This window comes from Mustela nigripes, chromosome 2 (assembly GCF_022355385.1).
Source record: "Mustela nigripes isolate SB6536 chromosome 2, MUSNIG.SB6536, whole genome shotgun sequence".
Taxonomy (NCBI): domain Eukaryota; kingdom Metazoa; phylum Chordata; class Mammalia; order Carnivora; family Mustelidae; genus Mustela; species Mustela nigripes.
In genome coordinates this window covers 90,598,888-90,612,540 of record NC_081558.1, presented here as the reverse complement: position 1 = coordinate 90,612,540, position 13,653 = coordinate 90,598,888, and the positions used below count along the sequence as shown (strand labels likewise).

The 13,653-nt window shown below is 42.5% G+C and overlaps 1 protein-coding gene across 2 annotated transcripts in view; it reads right to left on the bottom strand.

Moving 5' to 3' along the window:
* Positions 1 to 9,091, bottom strand: part of LOC132011801 (inhibitor of carbonic anhydrase-like) — a 42,081-nt gene extending 32,990 nt beyond the window's left edge. For both annotated transcript variants that reach the window (XM_059390942.1, XM_059390943.1), the window contains exon 1: positions 8,956 to 9,091. In XM_059390942.1, the coding sequence (XP_059246925.1) occupies positions 8,956 to 8,998 (43 nt within the window). In that variant the 5' untranslated portion in view covers positions 8,999 to 9,091. The remainder of the gene's footprint in view (positions 1 to 8,955) is intronic.
* Between the last annotated feature and the right edge of the window lie 4,562 nt (positions 9,092 to 13,653).

Sequence of the window (13,653 nt, the reverse complement as noted above, 5' to 3'; positions counted from 1 at the left end):
TTCAAAAGATGCAGAAAAAGCATTTGACAAAGTACAACACCCATTCATGATAAATCAAAACAAAACATCCTCAACCAGAGGCTTAGGTGTCTCAGTCAGTTAAGCATCTGTCTTTGGCTCAGGCCATGATCCCAGAGTCCTGGAACTGAGTCCTGCATTGGGCTCCTGCTCAACAGAAAGCCTACTTCTCCCTCTGTCTGCCACTCCCCTGCTTGTGTTCTTTCTTCCCACCTCTCTCTCTCACTGACAAACAAATAAATAAAAATCTCAAGAAAAAAAAAAAAAACCCGAACAAAGTAGGTTGAGAGGAATATGCCTCAACATAATATAGACCATTTATGAAAAACCCACAGCTAACTTCATCCTTAATGAGGAAAAACAGAGCTTTTTCACTAAGGTCAGGAAAAAGACCAGGATTTCTACTCTCAGGACTTTTATTCAGCATAAAACTGGAAGTCCTAGCCACAGCAGTCAGACAGCAAAAAGAAGTAGAAAGCATCCAAATTGGTAAGGAAGAAGTAAAACGGTCACTATTTGCAGATGACATGATACTATATATAGAAAACCCTAAAGCTTCCACCAAAAAACTGCTAGACCTGGTAAACAAATTCAGTAAAGTCACAGGATACGAAATCAACGTACAGAAATCTGTTCCATTTTTATACACCAATAATGAAGCAGCAGAAAGAGATGTTAAGAAACAATCCCATTTAAATTGCACCCAAAATAATAAGATACCTAGGAATAAACCTAACCAAAGAGGTAAAAGATCTGTACTCTGAAAACTATAAAACACTGATTACAGAAATTGAAGATGACACAAAGAAATGGAATGCTCATGGATTGGAAAAACAAATATTGTTAAAATGTCTGCACTACCCAAAGTAACCTACACATTTAATGCAATACCTTTCAAAATACCAACAGCATTTTTCACAGAACTAGAACAAATAATCCTAAAATTTGTGTGGAACCACAAAAGACCCCCAGGAGCCAAAGCAATGTTGAAAAAGAAAAGCAGAACAGGAAGCATCACAATTCTGGACTTCAAGTTATATCACAAAGTTGCAGTAATCAAAATAGTATGGTATTGGCACAAAAATGGACACACGGATCAATGGAACAGAATAGAAATAAACCCATAATTATGTGGTCAATTAATCTTTGACAAAGCAGGAAAGAATATCTAATGGGAAAAGATGCTTTTTTTTTTTTTTTTTAAAGACGCTATCCATCTGTTTGACAGACAGAGATCACAAGCAGGCAGAGAGAGAGAGGAGGAAGCAGGCTCCCTGCTGAGCAGAGAGCCCAATACGGGCTCAATCCCAGGACCCTGGGATCAGGACCTGAGCCGAAGGCAGAGGCTTTAACCCACTGAGCCACCCAGGCGCCCCAAAAGATATTCTCTCTAACAAATGGTGATGGGAAAACTGAAAAGCAACATGCAGACGAATGAAACTGGAGCACCTTCTCACACCACACACAAACACAAATTCAAAATAGATTAAAGACCTAAACATGAGACCTGAAACCATAAAAATCCTAGAAGAGAACACAAGCAATAACTACTTTGTCATCAGCCATAGCAACTTCTTCCTAGATACGTCTTCTGAGGCAAGGGAAACAAATGCAAAAATAAACTACTGATGGTTCACCTCCCCTTCCAATTTCCCCCAACTCCCTTTGGGTTTTGAAGGGGTGGGGGGTGGGAGATCGGGGTACCAGGTGGTGGGTATTATAGAGGGCACCGATTGCATGGAGCACTGGGTGTGGTGCAAAAATAATGAATACTGTTATGCTGAAAATAAAAAATAAATTTAAAAAAATAATAAAATTTTAAAAAAACTACTGAGACTATATAAAAATAAAAAGCTTCTGCACAGAGAAGGAAACAATCAACAAAACTAAAAGGCAACCTATGGAATGGGAGGAGATACTTGCAAATGACATATCTGATAAAGGGTTAGTATCCAAAATCTATAAAGAACTTATACAACTCTACACCCCAAAACCAAACAATCCAATTGAAAAATGGGCAGAAGGGGCACCTGGGTGGCTCAGTTGGTTAAGCTTCTGCCTTCGGCTGGGGTCATGAACCCTGAGTCCTGAGATTGGGTCCCACATCCAGCTCCCTGCTCAGGAGGGATGCTGCTTCTCCCTCTCTTACTTCCCCTGCTTGTGTTCTCATTCTCTGTATGTGTGTGTGTGTCAAATAAATAAATAACATCTTTTTAAAAAAGGACAGTAGACACAAACAGACATCCAGATGGTCAACGAACATGAAAAAGATGTTCAACAGCGCTCATCAGCAGCAAAATGCAAATCAAAACTACAAGGATATGGGCGCCTGGGTGGCTCAGTGGGTTAAGCCGCTGCCTTCGGCTCAGGTCATGATCTCAGGGTCCTGGGATCGAGTCCCGCATCGGGCTCTGCTCAGCAGGGAGCCTGCTTCCTCCTCTCTCCCTCTGCCTGCCTCTCTGCCTACTTGTGATCTCTCTCTGTCAAATAAATAAATAAAATCTTTAAAAAAAAAAAACTACAAGGATATACCAACTCACACCTGTCAGAAGGGTTAAAATAAAAAACACAAGAAACAACGAGTGTTGGCCGGGATGTGGAGTAAAAAGGACACTTGTGCAGTGTTGGTAGGAATGCAAACTGGTGCAGCCACTGTGGAAAACAGTTTGGAGGTTCCTGAAAAAAGTTAGAAATAGAACCACCCTACAATCCAGCAATCATACCACTGGGTATCTACCCAAACAATAGAAGAACACTAACTCAAAGGGATACATGCTCTCCTATAGTTAAGGCAGCATTACTTACAACAGCCAAGATATGGAAGCAGCTCAAATGTCCACTGATAGAGAAATGGATAAATAAGATGAGATAAATAGATAGGTAATAGAATATTATTCAGCCATAAAAGGAATTAACCCCTTTAACAGAATGAAATCTTGCCATTTGCAAGACATGGATGGAGCTAGAGGATAAAACTAAGCAAAATAAATCAGTCAGAGAAAGATAAATACCATATGACTTCATTTGAATGTGGAATTTAAGGAAGAAAACAAACATGCAAAGGGGAAAAAATGAGAGAGAGAGAGAAACAGACTCTTAATTGTAGAGAACAATCTGCTGGTTACCAGAGGAGACGGGTGGGGGGATGAATGAAATAAATAATGGGAACTAGGGAGTACACTTATGGTGATGAGCACTAGATGATGTGTGGAATTGTTCAATCAATATATTGTACAAATAAATAAATGAAATCTTGAAAGACATTATTTGAAACTCTCTGAAAGGAAGCTCAGAGAGAGAAAAAAAAAGAGAGACTGAAAAACCAATAAAAAGAGACTAAGTGACTTTTCACACAATGTCAAGTGATCTAACATACATGTAAATGCAATCCTAGGGGAAAAGGGGAAAGGGGCCTGAAAAAATACACGAAGAACAATTTGCCCAGAGTTTTTCTGGGCAATGTTAAGAAATGTTAAGAAAACTACAAACTCATAGTTCTAGAGCAACCAGATAAAAGAGACAAATTAAGTACAGAGGAACAAAGATAATAAATATCACAGACTTTTTGTCAGAAAAATATCATAGGCTTTTTGTCTGTGACTTGCGTGGACAAGTCATAGACAAAGGAATAATACCAACCAAGTGTTAAAATAAAAATAACCTGCCAACTGGAGTGCCTGGGTGGCTCAGTTGGTTAAGCATCTAACTTTATTTTGGCTCAGGGTCATGACTTCAGGGTCCTGAGATCAAGCTCCACATAGTGTTCCGCGTTCAGCTCTGCCCCTCTCCTCTCCTTCACACTCTGTCTCTAAAATATATCAAATCTTTTTAAAAATAAGTAAATAAATAAAGCAGGAAGCCCAGAACCAGAAGTTCTCACACCTTACCATTCCTTGTCAATTGCAAACCCCAACAGGAAGGGAGGTACCCTGCATTCCTAACAGGAAGAAACATATACTTTACTACCTCAGCAGGAGGAAGAGATTTTCTCTATGCCAAGCAACAGCCCAGCGGATAAGAGACTGTCACAACTTGGCCACTGAAAACCCACTATGCTCAAAATTTCCGGTTTTCTCCAATGGTCTTCTTGTTTATAATAGCACCTCCCAACTACCCTCTTTCTCTCTCTCTCTTTAAAACAAAACAAAACAAAGCAAGCAAACAAACAAACAAAAACAAAATCTCCTGTCTTTTGTTCTCTAGTCTTACCTACGGTTTTGCCACAGCTTACATGCCCTGAAATATGATTTTCTGCTATTCCCAAATTACCCATTTTTCCTGGTAAAATAACTGAGAGTGGTGGGTTAACACTTCTCAAAATGATCTATATATTAAATGAAACCTCAAAAATATTTCAAGACTAAACTCACTTTCTATAGTAATTGACAAGCCAATTCAAAAATGTGTATGTATACACAAAGTATCTAAATGGCCAAACCAACCCTGAAGTAGTACCATAGAGTTGAAGGGCTCATTCCACCTGATTTCTAGAGTTACTATAAAGCTACTGTAATCAAGACAGTGTGATATTGGCACAAGGAGAGACATACAGCTTAACAGAACAGAACAGAGAACAGAGAGTCTAGAAAGTAACCCACATTTATAGGGTCAGCAGATTTCCAACAAAGCTGCTAAGGTAATTCAGTGGAGAAAGAATATCCTTTTTGAAGACAAGTCCTGGGAATGCCTGGATGGCTGTAAGCATCTGCCTTCAGCCCAGGTCATGATCCCACGGTCCTGGGATAGAGTCTCTCATCGGGCGGGCTTCCTGCTCAGTGGGGAGCCTGCTTCTCCCTCTGCTCAATGCTCCCCCGCTTGTGCTCTCTCTCTCTGTGTCAAATAAACAAAATCTTAAAAACAAAAACAAGTCCTGGAATAACTAGATATTCATGTGAGAAAAATGAATTTCAACATTTAATTGAACCATACACAAAAACTACAAATGTATCATAGATCAAAACAGAAAAGCTGAAGCTATAACAAATGTAGTCATCTGGCATGTGTACCTCAATGTTTATAGCAGCAATGTCCGCAATAGTCAAACTATGGAAAGAACCTAGATGTCCATCAACAGATGAATGGATAAAGAAGATGTGGTATATATACACAATGCAACACTATGCAGCTATCAAAAAAACGAAATCTTGCCATTTGCAATGACATGGATGGACCTAGAGGGTATTATGCTAAGCAAAATAAGTCAATCAGAGAAAGACAATTGTCATATGATTTCACTGATATGAGAAATTTCAGAGGCAGGGTGGGGGATCGTGGGGGTAGGGAGGGAAAAAATGAAACAAGATGGGACTGGGGAGGGAGACAAACCATAAGAGACTCTTTATTTCACAAAACAAATTTAAGGTTGCTGAGGGGTGGGTGGGAGGGATAGGGTGGCTGGGTGCTGCACATTGGAGAGGGCATGTGCTATGGTGAGTGCTATGAATTGTGTAAGACTGATGATTCATAGACCTGTACCCCTGAAGCAAATAATACATTATATGTTAAAAAAAACTTCTACAATAAAATAAAATAAAACAAAATGTTGCAACTTTGGAGCAGCCAATTATATTTTTAGAGAGGACATAGAATGTAATAACCAAAACATAAAAATCTGGTAAATGAACTTGGTCAAAATGTAAAACATTCATTCTTCATAGGATGGTGTTCAGAAAATGAAAAGAAGCTAAGCTACAAACTTGGAAAAAATAATTGCAATACATCTATGTGACCAAGGACTTGTATCCAGAATATATAAAGGGCTTTTAACTCAGTATTAATCCAAATAACCAAATTTTAAAAATGGGACAAGATTGGAACACATAATTCATAAAAGAAAATACATGAGTGGCCAGTAAGAACAGAGAAAGACACTCAACATCATTGTTCATCAATGAAATGTAAAGTAAAACCATGGTGAAATACCACAGCAGAAATGGTTAATGTGAAAACACTGATAATACCAAGCGTTGGTGGGAGGCAGAGGAACTGAAATTCTCCTACATTGCTGGCAGCAAAGTAAAATGGTACGACTACTCAACAAAATTTGGAATTTTCTTAACTAGTTAAATATGACCCAGAAATATTACTCCTAAAAACTTGCCTAAAAGAAATGAAAACCTGGGGTGCCTGGGTGGCTCAGTCTGGGAAGTATCTGTCTGCCTTTGGCTCAGGTCATGATCTTAGGGTCCTCAGATCGTGTCCCTGAGCAAGAAGCCTGGTTCTCTTTCTGCCTGCCACTTCCCCTGCTTCTGTGCTCTCTCTGACAAATAAATAAAATCTTAAAAACAAAACAACAAAAAAAACAAGAAATGAAAACATCTCTACCCAAAGATTTATACAATAAGTTCATAAGCACCCTTATTCATAATATCCCCCAAAAGTTCATCAACAGCTGAAGAGGTAGACAAACTGTGGTAAAGCCATACAATGGAATACGGCTAATCAATAAAGAGAAACAAACTTTGAAACATGCAACAATGTGAATGAATCGCTAAACAATTGTGCTGTGTGAAGCCAGTCATGATAGACTATGTACTGGGTGATTCCATTTATGTGAAACAGCAAAACTTATCTATAATGGCAGAAAGTGGGAATGAGGAGGAGGAGGACACTTTGGGAGTGATGGAAATGTTCTATACCTTGATCATGGTGGAAGTAACATGGGCAGGTGGAGTTACCAAAATTCATTAAACTACATGTATACTTAACAGTGAGAGATAGAGACAGAACACAAGTAGGCAGAGTGGCAGGCAGAGGGAGAGAGATAAGCAGGCTCCCTGCTGAGCAGGGAGCCCAATGTGGGACTCCATCACAGGACGCTGGGATCATGACCTGAGCCAAAGGCAGCTGCTCAGCTGACTGAGCCACGCAGGCACCCCAGTAAAAATTATTTTAAAAAAGAAAGAGAAAAGGAGACTACAAGCCAGCTAGCCTAAGCCAATTCAATAACACTCCATGTCAGTCATGTGACAATTTCAAGAAAGGACATTCAGGGCCCACTGTTGATATTTCAGATGGATCCTGGGAGGGAAAAGCTGCTGGTGGCCACGTGCTCACTGCGTGGAGAAATCTCATAGGCTCCGGAAAGGCTGAGGTAGAAGGGGGAGGCCAAAGTGGACATACAGACTGTTCTGAACCTTTAGTTCTTGGCTCTTGCAAGGTCTACTAATAACAACGCCCCCTCTTCTGATCTTTTTAATTTTAAACTGTTTGGTTGCCTTTCTGGCATTTGCCATCAGAAGAGCTTTTGTCAGAAGAGAACACTGAGCTTTGAAGAAAGCACTTCCTAGACTCCACCCTGATCCATATCCAGTGCCCAGTGGGAAGGACCGTGGCGGTGTGGGAATGGGGGAGAGGTAGGCAGCTCTTGCCTCTGGTTTGTAAATAAAGAGCTGATTGGGAAATGAGCTTTCATTCAGTGCCCTGACATTGCCAGGAGAAGAGATAGAGGAAGAAAAACAACACACGTCCTATCCAGGAGGAACTGGGGAGCAACCAAGGGCCTTCACTCTGGATTTCCTGGTGGCTGTAGGTGGAGCACGGCGGTCCACTACCTTTCCAGCCTTTCCCAGCCCCAGCAGATCTGGCTGTGTGGCCCCATGTGGCAGTGGTACGCCATCGCGCTCCTTGCCCTGCCTGCCTTGTTCTCCCCCCTGCCGTCCCCAGGTTACCCCTCTCCTCAGGTAAGACACCTTACCACTCCGGAAGTTATTTAAAACCGCCTCTCCCACTACCCCCTGCATGTGTTCCCTCTCTCACTTTTTCTCTCTCTGTCAAATGGATGAATAAGATCTTTAAAAACAAACAAACAACAACAGCCTGAGGCTGAGCCTGAGGAACCAGGGCTAGAAAGAACCAACACTTGTTGAGCCTTGGTGGGGGGGGGGGGGGGGTTTCATATGCATGAGCCCATTGACCGTGTACCACGACCTACCTTCCTTACAGTTACCCCGCTGAGAGCCCTGGGCTCCTTCTATCCAACACAGGAAGGAGCGCCCTACATTTATGTGCAGGATTTTTATCAGTGATACTCACCTGTGTCTAGAGCTCTATCATTAGGTACATTATCTCATTCTACTTTTGCAGTGTTGGTTTTGAAAAAGCAATTGCTACTGAACTAAGGAGGAAACCAGTTCAGTGAGGTCAAGGGATGGCCCAGAGTCACACAGAACTGAGTGGCAGGTGGATCCTATTCTAGGATGATTGCTTTTCCCATATGTTCTTCTACCTCTTCCTTGTGTGGTAAGGATGGGAGATGTTGTACAGTTCAAAGCAGAAAAACCCCTCCTGGTTAGATACCTGACAGGACAAGAATACCTAACACTAAGCCCCTCTCCTACTTAATGATAACATAGTCATGAACCCTGGGGAAAATCCCTTCTCTCCTCTGATCCTATTTCCTTGGCTGTGAACAGGAGCAACAGCTTCCAGGCCAGGTGTCATAAATCTTTTCCGGAATGGGCTAGTGAGTATTTTAGGCTTTGTGGGATATATGGTCTCTGTAGCAACTACTCAGTTCTGTCCTTGAAGCCAGAAAGCAACCACAGGTAATACTTCATCTGAATGAGCATGATTGTGTTCCAATAAAATTTTATTTATAGATACTGAAATTTTAAATTCTTATAATTTTCATGTGTCAAAACTGTTGTTCTTTTTATCTTCTTTCAACCATTTCAAGATGTAAAAAGCTATCCTTAGCTCCCCCAGCTGTACATCAGGAAGCAAGCCGGATTTGGGCCCCTGCCCTAGGCTACAAAAGTTTGTTGGGTGCCTGCGAGCACCACCGGGCAGAAGCACCTTGGGACCAGCCAGGCCCTGGGCTGCTTCCCGACTCCTTAGACCCAGGCTGTGCGGGGTCCCTCTACGACTGACCCTCCACTGGCACCCAGTCCGGGTCTTGGAGAGCAAGACCCCACCGGGCTCCCAGAGCGCACTCACCCAGGGTCCCTGCACACAGCAGGGCGTAGATGGCGAGCCTCATAGTCTGCTGCGGGTAGGCGACACTGACTCGTGGCTCCCTGCGCCTAAGTAGGCGGCAGTGTGTTGCGGAGGGTATGGGTTAGGGTGGCGGATCCGCCTACTCCGAAGAGTTAGCCTTTTGGGCAAATCACCCTCGCCACACCCCCCGACCCCTCCCAGGGGCCGCTCGCCGGCAGCCCGGGCCCTCCGCAGGGCTGGAGCGCGGCAAGCTTCGGGCTACGCTCCCGCTGACCCGCGGCCACCCCCTCGGCCCAGCTCCAAGAGCCGCGAGGCTGCACCTCTGCTCGCGGGAGGGGGTCGGCCTGCCGGAGGTGCGAGTGGAAGCAAACTCGGACTCCGCTGCACTGTCGGCCTTCTCAGAGACGAACCGAGGCCAGAGGCAAGTGATCCGCCCGACTCCCAGTTTAGTGACTAGAACGTCAGTTCCTTGACCCCTGGGCCATCATATAGCCAAGCAGCTCTTAGATGTTTGGAAAAGACGGACTCCATAGGAATGGGGATCCACAGGATGAAACCTAGGGACTCTTCCCCCAGGGAAGCATGTGCACACTTACGCACAAAGTTTCAGCACAATTTTCAGGAATCATCAGACTCTTCTTCGAAAGCTTCTCCGCAGCCCACTCCAGGTCCCTCCCGGAAGCCCCTCTTGTAAAAGACACGGTTCTGTACAACCCTCTGCTGAAGGCTAAGGTCAGGTGAGACACTGAACCTGAGAGGGCTGCTTCTGCTTGGTCCTGCCGCCTAAAGCCCAGTCCTCCTGAAGTCTGTGAGCTCCACTTGGGGAAAATTTAGATCAAGTTTTAACAACTTTTGCTGAAGTATAATAAACATACCTAAAACTTTACACATCGTAAGTGTACAACGAATTATTGCCAGGTGAACACATCCATATAACCACCACCCACATCACCGAACAGAGGTGGGGCCTGGATGGCTCAGACGTTAAGCTTCTGCCTTCCCTCAGGTCATGATCCCAGGGTCCTGGGATGGAGCCCCACATGGGGGTCCCTGCTCCGCGGGAAGTCTGCTTTCCCTCTCCCACTCCCTTGCTTGTGTTCCTGCTCTCACTCTTTCTCTCTCTCTCTGTCAAATAAATAAATGAATAAAATCTTAAAAAACAAAACAAAACAAAAAAACATGAACAGAGCTGGGATGGTCCCCTGGTGCCTTCTTTCAGTGGCTTCCCATTCCCCTGCAAAGATATATGTTATCCTGACTTCTAACAACATAGACAAATGTTGTTGATTTTTTAACATTATAGATATGGAACCATATAATATATACAATTTTGTGTCTGGCTTCTTTCATTTAAGTTTTTATTTGTAAGATTACTCATTGTTGTTGTGTATAGCTGTCCTTCATGTGTTCTCTGTGTTGCATATTATCCCATTCTTTATCTTTCTTTTTGGTGATAGTAGTTTCTAGTTTGTGCTCTTATAAAGAGCCAGTGAGTGCTGCTATGAACATTCTAGCCCATGTCTTTTAGTTCATGTAGGTATGCATTTTGTAGGATATTTCCTGGGAAGAGTAATCGCTTGGTCATAAAGTAGAATTATGTCTAATATGTACTACCAAACAGTTTTGCAAAGTGGTTGAACCAATTTGCACTCCCAACTTAAGAATATGAGAGCTTGGGTACCTGGGTGGCTCAGTGGGTTAAGCCTCTGCCAGCAACTCAGGTCATGATCTCAGGGTCCTGGGATCGAGTCCCGCATCGGGCTCTCTGTTCAGCAGGGAGCCTGCTTCCCTCTCTCTCTCTCTGCCTGCATCTCTACTTGTGATCTCTTTCTGTCAAATAAACAAATATAATCTTTAAAAAAAAAAAAGAAAGAATATGAGAGTTTGGTTGCTCCACATTCTGTTTTGGTAAGAATGTTACTGGTTTTACACTCTAATTTTGAGTTTCTCTAATGGCTAATGAGGCTGAGCATCTTTCTATATGCATATTGGCTGTGTGGGTGCCTCTTGTATAAAGTATTAGTTCAATTCTTTAGCACTAAATATATTTTAAATAGGCTTTTATCGAATTAAGTTTAGGGATTGGCAATACAACTATTCAAACTATAAACCAAGGCTTGTCTAATAAAGCATCCTTGGAACAGGACCTTAAGAATGTAAGACTGCGCTATATTTTTTGAACCCATCGTAACTATTTATTCTGCATCCTTGTCTTGTGTGCAAAGGATGAATCTTTGCTAAGTAAATATTGTTTGTTTCAGTCCCATTCAAGATTATAACAAATTCTTCCCTTCGGCAGAGACTGACCCTGCCTTCACTGAGGCCAGAGATAGTCCTGAAGGAGTTAGAAAAGATTGTAAATCACAGAATTCACAAGGTCAAGGGCATGAGATCATGATATACAAACCTGGGCTCTTTTCTCTCTAATACACATGCACATGGGTATGCGTGTATGCATGCAGACACACATACACACACACACACACACACCTCAAACAGCTTACCCTCTTCCTTCTGTACCTTACAGACTTCACCATCTTTGGACAACCCAGTGGGAGTTTGTCCTAATTCCTCTACCTCTTCACACCACCTCTAGCCAACTGAGTTAAGTTTTCAATTTAAGGGACATACACTGTCTCTCTCTGTGTACCAGATGACTAGGGACAGGGTGGAGTGAGGAGAGGACCCCTCACATCTGGTGACCCTCTGGACGTTGGAGCAAAGACCAGCTGGAGCCCACTGAGAAAGCATATGAGCCTCAGTTACACAGGGACTGTGCTTTCCAGAGAGGCAGTCAACATCCCTGCTAACCACAGCAGTTATTTCCTGCTCTTGAGCTGGAAATAACTACATCTTTCTGGGCAGAGATTAAAGCAATCTCTGGACCAGTGATCCCTGCTGAAGAGCAACCCAAAGAAAATGATGAACAAGTTCTCACTTTGCTGAGATGCTCATCAGGATGTCCCTGGCATAAGATTTGCCCTAGAGACTGCTAAGAGGTAAACCCTTCCTCGGTACCTGCTGTGATAATGGCATACAAGACCTGAAAGCCTGCTACATCCACCCCATGCTGAAGACATGAGAGGGCAGAGGTTCTAAGAGGGGTCTCAGCTACTTCTCCTTGGAGTCAAGGAATTCTTTGACCTTTAGAATTTCTGAAAATGAGAATAAGAGTCTCTTCCTTTGTCTAATCTAGAAGAAAAGGAATTTATATAGTTTTTAAAAAAAAGATTTTATTTATTTGACAGACAGAGATCACAAGTAGACAGAGAGGCAGGCAGAGAGAGAGAGGGGGGGGAAGCAGGCTCACCACTGAGCGCAGAGCCCAGTGCAGGGTTCGATCATGACCTGAGCTGAAGGCAGAGGCTTAACCCACTGAGCCACCCAGGCACCCCAAGAATTTATATAGTTTTAATGCAGACCTTTTATTGAACTTGAACATACACATAGTGTATAAATCGTAAGTGAGCAGCCCATATGGCCAGTATTCAAATAGAAAAAGGGAATATTACCAGTACCCTACAAGACCCCTCCACCCCTGCCTTATAGCCACCAATGACCAATGGTCATTGTTATTCTGTTTTTGAGCACCATCACATTTGTGCTCACATTTGTCAGCTCTGCTGTTTCATATATATCCTGAGGCAGATTTGGTTAAATACTACCGCAATAAGGGACGCCTGGGTGGCTCAGTTGGTTGGGCCGCTGCCTTCAGCTCAGGTCATGATCCTGGGGTCCTGGGATCAAGCCCTGCATCGGGCTCCTTGCTCAGCAGGGAGCCTGCTTCTCTCGCTGCCTCTGCCTGCCTCTCTGCCTGCTTCTGTGTATTCTCTCTCTCTGGCAAATAAATAAAATATTTAAAAAAAAAATACTACCGCAATAAATATCACAATGAAGAGATTTAAATGAATTTGTGGTTTCCCAGAGCATATGAAAGTGATGTTTACAGTATTCTGTAGTCTGTTAAGCATGAAATGAGATTATGTCTATCAAAATGTACATACCTTCATTAAAAACACTTCATTGCTTGAAAATGCTGTCCATCATCTATACTTTCAGTGAGTCATAATCATAGATTCCGGATGACTGTCACAAATATGATAATAAAGTTTGAAATATTGTGGGAATTACCAAAAGGAGACACAAAGACACACTGCAAGCAAATGCTGTTGGAGAAAAGGGCACCCACTGCCTTGTTCGACGTAGGGTTACCACAAACCTCCCCTTGTGAAATATGACACACAGTTTTACTGTGTGTCACTGTGAAACACAATTTAAAGCAAAGTGCAATAAAATGAGGCATGCCTTTATTATAGTTCTCATTGCTCGGTGGTATTCCAATGGTGAACATATCATTGAGTATCGATGGAAATTTGGTTGTTGCTTTTTTTTTTTTTTTCAATTTAAGGCTATTACGAAGTAATACTGTATTTGTCTGTTGCTGAAGATGTGTATGCATTTCTATTGATATAGTAACAGAATGCAGTTGCTACATTCCAGGGTACACCGATATTCTGCTTTAATAAGTGCCAGTTTTTTAATGTGGTTGTACAATTTCCACTCTTCTACATCCAACAGTGTATGAAAGTTCCAGTTGCCCCATGTCCTTGTTAATATTCAGTTTGGAATGAAATAAAATTTATAAATTTAAATCTTATTTAAATTTTAGCTATTCTGGAGTACATGATGAAGTTCATC